The sequence below is a fragment of the Callospermophilus lateralis genome, chromosome 3 (genome assembly GCF_048772815.1).
Source record: "Callospermophilus lateralis isolate mCalLat2 chromosome 3, mCalLat2.hap1, whole genome shotgun sequence".
Lineage (NCBI taxonomy): Eukaryota > Metazoa > Chordata > Mammalia > Rodentia > Sciuridae > Callospermophilus > Callospermophilus lateralis.
The window spans coordinates 27,490,634-27,504,930 of record NC_135307.1 but is presented as its reverse complement, the minus strand read 5'-3'; the positions used below and the strand labels follow the sequence as shown (position 1 = coordinate 27,504,930).

At 54.6% G+C, this 14,297-nt stretch overlaps 1 protein-coding gene across 2 annotated transcripts in view; it reads left to right on the top strand.

Annotated features, from left to right (window-relative positions):
* The window catches only part of Esrrb (estrogen related receptor beta), a 158,699-nt gene extending 150,448 nt beyond the window's left edge, over window positions 1-8,251 (top strand). For both annotated transcript variants that reach the window (XM_077109015.1, XM_076848074.2), the window contains 2 exons: window positions 2,903-3,172; window positions 7,855-8,251. In XM_077109015.1, coding sequence (XP_076965130.1) covers window positions 2,903-3,172; window positions 7,855-8,099 — 515 coding nt within the window. In that variant the 3' untranslated portion in view covers window positions 8,100-8,251. The remainder of the gene's footprint in view (window positions 1-2,902; window positions 3,173-7,854) is intronic.
* The last annotated feature ends 6,046 nt before the right edge of the window (window positions 8,252-14,297 follow it).

Genomic DNA, 14,297 nt, shown 5'->3' with positions numbered 1-14,297 from the left:
AAAAGCCAAAAGTACGTTAAAATGTGCACGCAGATACCCCACCTCCATCCCGTGCCCTCCTAGAGGGAACCGTGTTTGTTTCTCATGTTTTTTTTTCCGGTGTTCCTTTTTTCAAATAATAGGAAGCATTTGAACTATTTTAAAAGTTAGATGATGGCCAACATTTCTTTCCTTCCCCACATGGAGCAGTGTGGCCTGGGTACCCGGTTAGCAATCTGGAGCATCCAGTGGAAACTTCTCCTCTCTCCAGGACATTTGCAGGTGTTCAAGGAGGAGGAGAGAGATCGGGGGCTGAGCCCACTGTCCACACCAGCCTAGCAGCGAGGTGTTGGGGGGACAGCACCCCAGCTGTGCCTGCACATGGGGCACAGATCTTTCCAATAAGGTGCCCCCAACTCCCACCGAAGACCAGGTTGATTCCTGAGTCTTACACAATGGTGGGCAGAGGCAGCTAAGTCTGAATCTGAGTCCAAGGATCGAAGGCCTTCGACACAGTGCTTTATTGTCTTGTCACCTGGGGGACGTCCGGTCTCTCCTCTGCTGGGAACGGGGGTTGGGCCCTGCTCTGCTGCAGGCCCAGTGCTTGACAGTGGAGTACAACCGTCCAGTGTGCTCAGTGTCGGGTGTCCTCAGCACCCTCCTGCAGAGCTCTGTCCCCAAGTCACCCTTCTGCAGAGCCTCCCCAGGCCCTCTCTGGCACATGGTCCCATTGCATGTCCCCAGAGCTGTCCACTCTCCATTGCTCTTCTTATGGTCATAACTGTGTGATCGTTCGTGACCTTTGGTGATCCAGGAAGCCCTCTTCACCACGCTCTCTTGAAGACAGGGAGCAGTTCTGGCTGGAGCCCCCTCTCTGTCCCGATGGATCTCCGTGGGTTCCAACAGCCCATTGAGCTCATCTCGCTTCCAGTTGAGACCCCAGTGAAGCAGAGGCCCAGCACTTAGTAAGTGCTCAGTGAATATTTGTTGACTGACTAAAGGAGCAGACCCATGGCTCCAGCCTGGGTGATCAGCCCACAGGGGCTCTCCTCCCGCGTTTCCTGAAGCCTGGCTCTTGCCCAGCCCTCCTTCTCTGCCACCTTCCAGTGGGGCTGTCTATTAATCTCACCCCTGCCCTCCTCCTCCATCCTCCCTGCCAGTCTGCCGGCCCAGACGCCCCTCGCAGTGCGGTCCGGCACTTCGCCACACACCCTCCCGCGCGGGCTGATTGGTATCTGTTAATTAATGTCGCCCAGGGCCTCTCTCCTACTCGGAGACCTGATAAGGGAAATTGAATGTCCATTTCTATCTATCTTTTATTACCTCTGGACTCCCCCGGCCCCCACACACCCTCGCCCATGCTGGGGATCTCGATGGTGACACACACACACAGCTGACCCCTCTGTGTCCCAGCCTCTCCCCTGAAGGCATATCAATCAGCTCCTCACCCCGTGTGGGTGGCTGCAACCCTTCCCACTCGCTGGCCGATCTCCCTGTGTTCCAGGAGCCCGTTGGTGACCCAAAGCCCAGGCTGTTCAGATGGGACCAGGTTAAGGACAGCCTGCCGCCCCAGGAGCGCCCCCTAGGGGTGAAGAGTCACACACTGGTTGGAAACCAGGGACAGATGAGGGGGGATGGATCACAGAAGCCAAGGAGATCAGCCATGAAAAACAGGGTGCACCCAGGCCATAGGCACATTCAACCGGAAGACAGGAGTGAGGCACATCAGGTGTCCGGGACATCAGCAGCTTCGCAGCCCCCGGCTGAGGGCCACCGAGAGCCGCCGAGCGCTGGGAGTGCTGCTGGGTGTTCAAGTGCATCTTTTTGACCTCAGGACACAGTGACATCAGCAAATGGCAGCCGGGCAGGGCGAGCTCCTACGTCAGCAGATCCCTTCAGGGGCAGAATTACCTCAGAAAAAAAATCTCTTGTTTTCTGTAGCCCGTTGTGCACGGAGCCAATGGCTTTGTGAGCTTTCTTTCCCCTTTAAGTTAACGTAGCATGTCAGGGTGGGAAGCCATCGTACAGCCCCCGGGAAAGGCACTGCCTCGTGTTTAGTAGTTCAGATGTGGGGCCAGGCATGGTGGCTCTCGCCTGTCACCCCAGAGACTCGGGAGGCTGAGGCAGGAGGATCACAGGTTCGAGACCAGCCTTAGCAACTGAGGCTGTAAGCCATTTAGCAAAACCCTGTCTCAAAATAGAAAATAAAGGGGGCTGGGGATGTGGCCCAGTGGTTGAGTGCCCCTGGGTTCAATCCTTAGTACAAAAAAGGAAAAGCTGTATGAGAATCGGTGATCTTACTCTTTCTTTCTGGGCCTCTTGTTAATCAAGATGTTAATTGGCGGTGCCTATGTCAAGCACATATATAATGCAGTTCCAGTATGTCATCTTGGTTTGACAAACGTTGACCTTAGCTCATATTAATAAGAGCCCAACAAATACTAATTATGTGCTCCTGTCCTCGCCATCTCATCTAGACTCCACAGGAACACAGGAGAGGAGGCTGAGGCCTGGCACTTGTGAGCCCACAGAGAAGCTGTGCTAGTGAACCGCGAGAGGGGTTCCAGCCCAGGCCCAGTCCAGGGCAAGGCGGCTTCCTGGTTCTGGAGGCACCCCTACCCAACCTCCATTCACTGTGGAGTCGGCCTTCTTGCTAGCAGGGAGGGGGAACCCCAGTGACCCCCAGGACAAAACGTTGTTGAAGGAGAGTGATGTACTCAGAAGCTGAGGCACGAGGATGGGTGGCTTAGCAAGACCAATGTGGAGCTCTGGTCATGGAAGTCCTTCCTGTGAGTTTTGAGTGTGGCTCATTCACCACGGAAGGACGTGGGTCTAGCAGCTACCCAGGGATGCTCCCTGTAGCAGGTTCTGGCAGTGCCAAGGACAGAGCCTGCCTCTGACCACCGCTGCCTTCCTCCCGCAGGTTTCTCGAATCTTTCTCTGGGCGACCAGATGAGCCTGCTGCAGAGCGCCTGGATGGAGATCCTCATCCTGGGCATCGTGTACCGCTCGCTGCCCTACGATGACAAGCTGGTGTACGCCGAGGACTACATCATGGACGAGGAGCACTCCCGCCTGGCCGGGCTGCTGGAGCTCTACCGGGCCATCCTGCAGCTGGTGCGCAGGTACAAGAAGCTCAAGGTGGAGAAGGAGGAGTTTGTGACGCTCAAGGCCCTGGCTCTGGCTAACTCAGGTAGGGGCCGCGGGGGGTGCGTGTCTCTGGGGCTGTAAGCGGGGCTGCGAAGGGTGGAGAGGGCCGAAAGGTGCTGCCCCTGTTGTCCGCAGCAGAGACGGGGCAGAGCAGGTAGCCAGGAGTTGAGAAGACAGTGACATCCACATCTAAATGCTGCTCGAGGACACAGAGTCAGGTTGCTCAGGGGCAAATCCTGCTTCCCCCGCTTGAGCAAGCTGCTTCACTCTGAGCCCAAGTTTTTGTTTTAATCAATAAAATGGGGACAGTAAACAAACCTTACTGCACAAGACAATGGGAAGGATTTATTTAATCACAATTATATTATGCATACAACATGCCTGGCACATAATAAGTGCTCAGCTTGTTCAGTTAGGTTTTCTTTTTTTTTTTTTTTAGTCGTGTTGGACCCAATACCTTTATTTATTGACTTTTATGTGATGCTGAGGATCGAACCCAGGGCCTCACATGCACCAGGCGAGCGCTCTAACCCTGAGCCATAACCCCAGCCCCTGTTTGTTTTGGGTTTTTGCCACTGGGGATTTAACCTAAAGGGCTTAACCACTGAGCCACATCCCCAGTCCAGGGTCTCCCTGAGTTGTTTAGGGCCTCACTGAGTTGTTGAGGCTGGCTTTGGACTCGCGAACCTCCTGCCTTAGCCTCCACTGGGATTATAGGCATGTGCCACCACATCCAGCCTGGATTTAATTCTTAACAACAGCCCTGTGAGAAAATTTTTAATTATTGGAGCCACATTTTATAGATGTGAGAACTGAGGCTGGAAAAGTGAAGAAGACGGTCCAGGGTCACAGAGTTTAAAAAAAAAAAAAAATGTCCTGAGTTAAGACCCAAACCAGGGTCACCTAATTTCAAAATCAGCCCAAGCTTTTATCTGCTCCTTAAAACTTTCCATCAAATTGCTTGAACACATGAAAATGAAACCTTCCCAAATGAGCCATTTAGTCTGTGGTGTAAAAAGGAGGATTCCCAGGCTGGGAATGTGACTCAGTGGTAGAGCACTTGTCTAGCGTGTGCACGGCCCTGGGTTCAGTTCCCAGTGCCACCTCTCCCTCTCAGAATGCCCCCAGAAAGGGAGGATTCATCCCATTTAACCATTACCAACTTCTGGCTAGATTACCTAGGGTAAGGGGGCGGGCTGGGAGATGGTGAGTGAACTCCAGTGTGTCCATGTGCACACTTAGCCCATGCAGGCTAGGGGGTGCTGGAGCTGCAGGAGGAGTACAGGGTCCCTGCCCAGGAGTCTGCCAGCAAGGCATGCATAGAATTCTGCAGGGCAGTGTGTGGTGAAGCTAACTGCTCAGGTCTGGGTCACAAGGACCCAAGTTCAAATTCTGTCTCTGACATTTCCCTGGCAGCAGGACCTTGCTCAGCTCTGTTCTTTGTGCAGTGGGGATATTCTGATACCTCTTTCAAGCACTTTTGTGAGGGTTAAGGAGCAACTGGAGATAAAGCACTTTATCCAGTGCCTGGCCTAAAGAAAAGTTCAGTGAATATTAGTTATTACCATTCCTATTCCTGTTAGAGGAGACTAAGTGTCATCAGCGCTTGGAGAGGGAGGCTGCTGGAGACACGCAGGGCAACTGACCCGTGAGCTCCATACTGTCCCGCTTTGACGGAAAGCCCCACCTTCCAGGAAACCCCTCATACCTGCAAACTGGGATAGCTGGTCACCCTGACCTAAGTCACCCTAACTTGGCTTCATGGTTCATTCAGACCTTTGCCTGAATGTGACCGATCCCCCAGGTGCTGAGCTCTGCTGCTGACCACTCACAGTCACCCTCCTAGACTAAGCCCTGCTCTGCCCAACCCCAGGCAGTTAGTTTTTGGCTCCACCCCTGGGCACTGTCAGCCAGGGGTGGACACACGAGGGCAGACTGGATCAGAGCTCTGTGTGGATCGGGCCTTGTCCCCCTTGCTTGCTGCCCCCCACTTAAAGGAGGCTGGGGATGTGACTCAGTGGTTGAGTGCCCCAAAACAAACAAACAAACAAAAAACCAAAACAGCACTTTCCAAGGTGCCTGTAATGAAGGATCCGTTTTTAAATGTTTTACACTTTTTGATTTATCACAGGCTGATCATTTTGTAAAATACAACAAAAATGAATTATTATAAAAATGAAATTTAAAAATCAGATATACAAAGTATCAGCCCATTTTTTAAATTACTAGATACAATAGACTTAAAGAAAACAAATTCTGTCAAGTTTCTCTGAAGTTTCCAAATACTCTCAATTTCTATCCCGAGTTTACCCAGGCCAGTAGTAACCAACCAGAGGGCAGAGGGGACCCGTCTGGTCCCTGTGCTCAGAACAGCACAGGTTTGAAGAGTGGACTTCAGGACCGGCCAGCCCCAGGTTCAAACCCTGCCTGTGAGATTGGAGCAGCCAACCTCTCTGAGCAGCATTTTCCTCCTCTGCACAGTGAGGCACCTGCTCGCCCCAGGTGCTTCTGCTCATCTCTGCCAGGCCTAGTGCTGGCAGCCTGGGGAAGAGGCCATTGGATACAGTCCCTGACCCCAGATGGGGGGGACATGAACATGGGCAAAGCCAGAACCAAATCATGATCCCAGCACAGTGGAGGCTCGTGCAGAGGCTCCGGGAGACTTTTCAGCTGGGAGTGGGGAAGGCTCTGCAGTGGAGGAGTCAGTGCAAGGCAGGAGATGGGAAGAACGCGCCCCCTGCACCTGAGCATCTCACACCTGTGCACTGAACACAGGGTGGCCTCTAGATGCCACTGGGCAAGAATCCAGGTTCCTTGAACCTCATCCCATGTGACAAGAAGCTCACGGCTGGGCCGGCCTGGGTTGGAATGGCCTCAGCACATGAGCCAAGAAATATCCGCGAGTGTCCTGTCCCCAGCCTTGGGGATCACCCAGGTGGCATGGAGGAGAGATGGGGTCCAGGAGATCACTGAGGAGGTCCTGGTGGCCTGTGGGTGCCACCGTGAGTTGAGCAGATGAGACGTGGCGGGGTTCAGTCGCTTAGTGGCTCATGCTAGACAGGAGCAGAGCACGTTGGAGTGAGGCCAGGCCCCAGAGCTCAGCCCCTCGGGAGCCTGCGGTCCGCCGTTCACCCCACATCGCGTCCCTCTCCAGGGCTCCCTGACAGCGGGAAAAATTCATAGCCATTGATTTTGTAATTAACAGTTTATCAATGCCATCGATACAGACTTGCTGATGGATTGTGGAGAAATTAATCTTGCAATGTTATTTTATTTCATTTTTGGTCGAAGACACCTGCCAATTTTGGCCTCCTGGGGGAAGGAGAGGAGGGTGGCCGGACAGGGAGGGGGAGCTGGACAGAGTCAGGGAATCCAGGTGGCCAGGGTCCAGCCTTGCAGGGACCAGCCACATTTTGATTTACATTGTAAATGACTGTAAATGACTTAGAGTATAGGAACAGAGCCACGTTCCATCTCCCAATTGGCAGAGGAGTCCTTGCTGGCTTGGTAACTGTGGAGAAATGTGGAGGAGACTTGGGTATGGTCAAGGATTACCCAGCCCTGCAAGGACACTCCCCCCAGATCCAATCCCCCCAATAATGATAATAACAGGTAAATACTAGGTGCCAACTAAGTACCTGGTGATGTGCCATTTCCTTTAACCCTTACCACCAGCTTATACGTCTTTGTGCCTATTTGCTCTGTACAGATAAAGAAACCATCTAAGAGAGGCTAAGTAACCTGGCCAAAGTCACACAGCATATGTACCTCTCCAGTCTTTTCCGTCATTCTACTGCTCCCAACCCAGAAAGAAGCCGGATCTTGGAGGGCACAGGCAGAGTATAGCCCCAGAGGGTTGGGAGAGTCACCAGGATCAACCAGTCCTCCCACCTTTGGCCAGCCTTGGGCACAGTTCAGGGTCATCAAGGAAGGTCAAAAGAAGTCTGGTTCTCTCTCCCCAGGGAGTGGGAGTCCCTTTGACTCAAATGCATGTTAGCGCAGTGTCAGCAGCACCTCCCTGCTGGGGTGAGATTTAGGTGCATTTCACTCAAATCCTCAATTCGTGGCCATCAAAGTCCCTCCCGTTTATTCTTTCATCTTTTGCGGTGCTTGGGATGGGACCCATGGTGTCACACATGCTAGACATGCACTCTGCCACTGAGCCACCCCAGCTCCCTCCCTGAGGATCTAGAGCCGTCCTCCAGCCCCTGAATCACAGTGCCCCAGGTGCCCACCACGGGGCGCCCTGACCTGCTGGGCCCTGTCTCTGTGTCTGCAGCTGGGACCTGCAGCGTTCACGACTGCACTGTGCACCAGAGGAGCTGGCGCCAAGGGTGGTGACAGTGACAGTGATGGTGATGGCAATGGCGACCTGCTCCCTGGGCACCCACTGGGGACACCTACTGTTCTAGCCCTTAGGCAGGATAACTTCTTTAACCCTTTGAGATAGTTCTGGCCATTATCCCATTTCCCAGATGAGGAAAGTGAGGCACAGAGAAATTAATGTCATGCATCTGGCAGGTGAGGGACCCGGGACTCTAGCACTGGCACCTCCAGGGACCCAGACAGCCAGCCCCTCTGGCATCAGTGTGGGTGCCTCCTGGTGGCCCCTTCCTTAGACGCAGGTCTGTGCCCCAGCTCTATCGTTTCTTCTGGGTCTCCGGCCGCAGCGTGACCTCTCTGTGCCTGTGCGGCCGGCCACTCACACGCGCCTTGTGCCCTCAGATTCCATGTACATCGAGGACCTGGAGGCCGTGCAGAAGCTGCAGGATCTGCTGCACGAGGCGCTGCAGGACTACGAGCTGAGCCAGCGCCACGAGGAGCCGCGGAGGACGGGCAAGCTGCTGCTGACGCTGCCCCTGCTGCGACAGACGGCCGCCAAGGCCGTGCAGCACTTCTACAGCATCAAGCTGCAGGGCAAGGTGCCCATGCACAAACTCTTCCTGGAGATGCTGGAGGCCAAGGTCTGACGGCCCGCCCACAGACCACGCCCACCCATGGACAGACCGATGACGGACCGCGGTGGAGCCCTCCACAGCCACCAGCCTCGCCCCCGACCCCTGTATCATGGCTCTAAGCTGTGCCAGCGGAGGGGCCTCCGCCTCCTGGCTGTGTGTGCAGACTCCTGGGTGCAGTGGGGTGGGTGGACGGGGACGGGACAGGACGGGAGGGAAGGGGCGTGGGGCTCATCTGTCACCCGCTTTTTCTTTGGTATGTCTTTCCTTCTCACCAGCAGTGCTGAGGCCTGGCCCAGGGCTGACGCCACTTGGGACTGGAGACCACCAGAGGAAGTGCCCACCGGCCCTCCTGGGGTGCGGGGCCTGGGCGGGCAGTGCTCAGGGCAGGTGGAGGGCAGGTCCTGGGTTCAGCAGCAACTCCTGGAGGCCCTGCCTGTGCCGAGGCCCTCAGCCTCCCTTCTCTGAGGCTAACAGCTTCCACAATCCAGATGGCTGCCTCCTCCTCCTCTCAGCCCTCCACCCCACACACACACAGCAGGAAACCTGGGTGTTTGCGGGCTATACAGAATCCCTGGGCCACCGCCTCTGTGCCCTCCCACCTGCCTGCCACTCATCTTCCTCCTCCTCCTCCCCTTTCTCAGGAGGCCTTGCCTCAGCTCACTGGAAGTGACTTCAGCCAGCAACAGTGACCCCAGGGCTCAGGGAAGAGCAGGGGGCTCCTCTGCTTCGTTCATCCTCCTCCTCCTCCTCCTTCAGAGCAGGTTCAGACCAGAGGGCTGGTGGGAGGTTCCCGCCCAAGGGCGTGGGGGACTCTCTAAGGCTGGCAGTTGTGGGAGAGGTGAGGGCAGGATGGGAAAGATCCCAACCAACCTTTGCCCAGAACACAAAGAATCAGCAGCAGAGAGCAGGTGCAGGTGAGCCCTGGAGATGGGGTCCAGGGGGCCCAGTGCCAGTTCCTTTCTGGCTCCCAGGGCAGTAGACCCCAGAGATACCCATCCTCTGCATTCCATAGGGTCAGGTACACAAGGGCCACCAAGGAAATTTGGTGATAGCTCTCCTGGCCAGCTCTGGGCAGGGTTCCAAAAGTGTCTTGCTGCTACACAGGGGACCCACCAACCCCCTTTGCCCAGGACTTTCCCAGTTTTAACCAGGAGCATTCTGTGTCCCAAGAAACCCCTCAGTCCAGGCACATGGGCACGTTTCAGTGGCTGGCCACTCAGGTGGCATCCCTGAATCCTTGCACCTGGTGCTCCGGGGGTGGCCAAGGGCAGCATGGAGGATCTGGGGTGAAGGGAACAAGCCCCTGCCAATCGGCTGCCTTCACGGCAGGGGTCAGAACAGTCCCAAGCCCAGGCCTTTCCAACTCCGCCTCCCCTTCCTGGGAGAGGCAGGCAGATCTCTGTTGTCTGGGACACCAGGTGTCTTGTCCAGCTTTTCCATCAGAAGAAGCTGCTGTTTCTGGGGGACACCAGGTGGACCAGAAGCTGCTGGGCCTGAGCCACATTGGGACAGGCTGAGGTCACCAGGAGATCCCCTTTATCTTTGACCTGTGGGGAGTCTGAAGGCCTAAGTTGCTGGGTGAGCTGACCCTGAAGCTGCTGGTGCCTGGTGCCCTGACCTCATGCTGCCCTTGTCCCTGACCTGGGTGGATGTGCATGGTCACTGCAGTCACCACCTTGGCATTAAGGAACCCAAGCTGAACACCAGGTCATAACTAGGGGCCAGGGCCAAGGCCTGACTTGGAGGGTCCTCAGCAAGGGAACTGGGGGAGTGCTCTCTGGGTGTCCCCAGCTTCACTGCTGCAAGCCAGAGGAGGTGCCCAGGGCAGCCTCTCATTACCAGGTACCAGGTTGTCCGCGCTCTCACTTCCTGTCCAAACTCAAGGGGACTTGTGCACGCTGGCATTTGTGTCCACCTTTTCTGGGGAAAGGGGCCTGTCACACAGGCCCTGCTTTGGAGCAGGTGGGTGTTCTCCACGGGGGCACCTTTGCCGGCTTGTGTCTGGTGCTTCTGCAGATGCCCCAAGTCAGACCTTCCCAGCAGAGGGGGGTGCGGGTCTGCGCGGGGAGCGGCTGTCACAGGAAATGCCCCAGTTACCATGGAAACTCAACCCAGTGGGAAACCCTGGTGTGGACTTGGGGGGCCCCTGGACACCCAGAGGAGGGCAGCGGGGGACTTCTTAGTTGTCAGCCCAGCTAGATGTGGGAGCCAGGACTGCGAGGAGAGTTCAGGAAGCCCTACGCCCCCAAATCAGAGAGTCCAAGTTTGCCCCCAAATCTGCCGTTTCTAGAAAATCTGTAAAAAGGAAACGACCCTTCTCAGTTGTACCCTCATGATACAGGTCATTTGAAACCAACCAAGAAATAAAAACGTGGCAATCCAACTGCAGAGAAGGTGGTGCTGGCTGGGTTTTGTTTGGTTTCCTTGTTCCCGTCCTTTCTAAAGGTTCCCGATGGCATGTGTGAACCTGAGGGTGTCTCCCGTTTTTTGCCTACGGAAACTTCCTGGATTTCCCAGGCTGCAGTTTGAGGACTGAGCCCAAGGCTCTAGGGAGCAGGAGATCAGGGCCTCCAGAACAACCTGCCCCATCCTGTTGGGGCCCCCTACCCTCCAGCCTCTGCCCTCCCTGGGGCCAGGGAGGAGGAAGGGAGGCGGATGGAGACAGGCCTGTGACAAAGACCACACAAGGGACCAGAGTCTGTGCCCCACAGAACAGCACCAAAGAAAAGCACTATGTTGAAAGATGGCTTTATTTTCTAATAATGATGATACGGCTGGAATGGCTTCTTGAGATGTATATATTTTTAAATGGCAGCCCCTCGTGGCCGCCTCATCCCCCTGTACGTAATCCCACCCCTGTCTGTGTTCTCCCAAAGACCTCCATGTAAATCACATGCCCTAGGATTCTTCCCGCCCTGGTCCCGTGTATCTGGAATCTAATAAATAAGGAAAGCCCTGTTGGAGAGTCTCTGCACACGTTATCTTTTCAGGCTTGCTGTTCTCTGGACAGAACTGCTGCCAGGTGTCCAAGCTAATGCAGGAAAGGCCATCAGGGAGCCACCTCAGCCTCCGAGGTCTCAGGGTCGGGTGGGGTGGGGTAGGGTCCCATGGACATTTTAAAAGCACGATCAGCATTTACCTGGATGCATGAGACACCAGATCAATCCCCAGCACCACAACCAATCAGCCAACCAACCAACCAATCAAATTGTGATCAGCAGCAAAACTCAGAAAGTACAACTTGAGAAGTCTGATGCCAACCTGAGAAGCCCTGGTACTACTTTTAATGACACTTCTTGTTTTCATTAGTCCAGAGACAGAGGACGTTAAGATATACATGATATACACGAATAATAACGCATAAGTTCAAAATGATCTTAATGATTAAATAGTTCAATTGGATCAAAATGTCCATGGGATCCAATGAAGCGTAAGTCCTTTAAAAAAGAAAGATGCATGAAGCACACACAGTCTTTCTGAGATTTTGAAATGCATTCAGGTGTAACCCTTGACACCACAGCCTGCCTGCTGTTCAGGACACTCATGACCAGAGGGAAGCAAGAAAAGACCCGGAAAAGATCAAAGAGGACTGTACAGGATGTCTTTTGTAGAAAGTAAAAGACACCCGTTTACTTTACTGGCTTATGGAGATTTATTGCCTGCGATACGTATATGTGAAATCTAGAAGTGGTGTGGGGTCAGCAGAGGAAAACTGGAAACCTCCCCACCTTGTATATTTTGCCCCACTTGTGAATTTATTTCACCCCCAAAGAGGGGAAACCACCCAGAATCCAAGGGAACTGATCCTTACCTGCCCTGAATCTTAGCTGTGCACTCAGACATGTCTTCCAGGGACCCACTTCTGGCTCAAAGACTGTAGCAGCTGTTTTAAGTCTTGCTGCAGTGAACACCCAGACAGGCAAATCCTCCCAAACCCAGGGTGTGCTCTCTCCCCTTCGCTGGCCCACCCTCTGTCCTCGTTCATCTGTCACCTGGCGCGGGGCTAGATTTGGGGTTACGTGGGAGTTCGTTGTTTACTAGGGAAGGCTGACATTGAACCAGTTTTTGAAGAAGGTATCTCCCACGGAGACTCTGTAACACGCAGGAGAGGGGAACAGGCGAACCGACCAGCCTGGCTTGTGGTGGCTGGGACGATGGGAATTTGTGGTCCAGGGACACCAGCCCTGGAGAAGCAGGTGAAGGCTGAGAGCTGATGTGCGGAGGGAGCCAGGAGAGGCTGGGGAAGTGTATTTCAGGAAGAAAGAGAGACACTGAGGGGGCTGACCTATTCCAAGCTTGCTCCAGAGATTGGAAGAAAACCATCTGGGTTGGTTGGTGGCTGAGAGTGAGGACAAAGAGAAGGCTGGACGTGGGAGGGGTCAGATCATGCTGAGCTTTGTCACCTTTGGTGAGGAAGTTGCTCCACATGGGGAAGAACCATGGGAAGCTGCGCAGGGTTCTCAGCAGGGGGTGGCATGCCGCGATCGCCACATCTCGGGTGAAGCTGAGCTTGGGGTCCAGACTGGCGCAGGCTCAGGAGTCTCTGCAGGATACAGCTGATTGCACTGGGCGCAGGTGCCCCTGAGCAACGTTAGTGGGATGTTTCCTGTATCCCAGCCACCCCGCACCCTGTCCCCTCTAACCCTTATGCCTCACCAGGGGCCGTCATTCTATGGGAGAGCAAGCCCCAGAGAGGTTAACCAACTTGCAGAGATCGGATTTGAATCCAGATCCCTATGAGTTCAACTCAAGCCTCCTTTCTTAACCCCACGCCAGAGTGCAGGGTAGTCCTCTCGGGGTCAGGTGCACAGCAATCCCTCAGTAAACGTCCACTCCTTCTTCCCATCCTCCTCCCACCACGAGGAAGCATGTGACTTTGCAGGAGTCCCCTCCAGCCACAGATGTCTGCTCTTATCCCTTGAGAGGGTCAGCTCAGGGACTTCCATCCAGGCAGGAAGGGACACACAGAGGCTTCCCAGGTGCCTCTGTGTGCAGGAGCCATGGGGCCACTGGAAGCAGGATTGCTGTGTCCACTTGGTGGCTAAGTGATGTCACCCAGTGTCATACTCCATTTAAAGTAACTGAGCTAAAATGCTGCTCTGGCCTTCAGATCACAGGACCTGGAACAAAATCCAAACTTGTTCCTTCCTATCTTTGGAGAAAAAAAAAAATTAAGCCTAATTTTGTGGGTCAATATTATGGTGACATTTTGGTCAATATTCTAAAGATCTCTCTGGGTAAGGTTCAGATTCATTCAGAAGTCTCTGCTGTATGGTGTCAGAGGTCAGAGCTCAGACAGAAACAAGTCCCTGTCTCCAGACAAAGCCCAGAGGACGACCACGGCTTGTGCCTTGAAAGTGCAGGTGGGCAGGGCTCGGCACAGGGCTCCAGCGGTGGGCAGGGCACCAGCGTGGGGTGCAGACCAGGGCTGGGGGATGCTGGCAGGGACCTGTGTCCTTCTTTGTCCTATGTCCCAGGTAACCTCCTGCTCCGCACTGAGGTCACTGCAATGGGGTGGGCAGGGGGGCTAGAAGAGGAGATGGACCCAGGACAGCCGTGGGACGTGCTGGCCCAAAGAAAAGCGAAATTGACTCAGAGGAAATGTTCTTGGAAGGAGACAAAGCTCCCCCAGCTTCCTCTGGAAATTGCTTTGTTTAATATGCAAAGTGCAGATGTGTTTAGATGACATCTCGGCATCCATCACCCTATGCAAATGCCGACCCTGGGGAAGAGGAGCCCCTGTAAGTCACTCGATCCCCTAATCAGGTGTATGTGGGTGATGGTGGGCCAGGGAAACAGCTCAGGGGCGGGTGAGAGCTCACCACTGCGGGAGGCTGGATGGAGGCGGGCAAGGGAAGCTGGCTCCAGGGGATAGATCTGTAGGTCCACTTTGTGCCCGACCGTGGGGGCCTCTGGTTCCCAGCACCACCCCCACAGGCTGGCTGCTCTTGGGTAAAGGCTGCTGCTACTGCAGCTAGGGGCCATGGAAGGGCAGATCTTCGAACACTGGGTTCAGGACAGGGACTCTGGGGAAGTCCACAGAATGACCCTTTCCTGAACCCTCTGTCCCAGGACAAATGGTGAAATGAAGGCCTGTCTGGGCAAGGGCGGGCTCTTACACTCATGCCTGTGTCAGACATCTTGGTCAATCCCCCGACCACGGATGGCCTTCGGTGACAAAAACGCAACATCCTGGTAGTATTTCCAGAT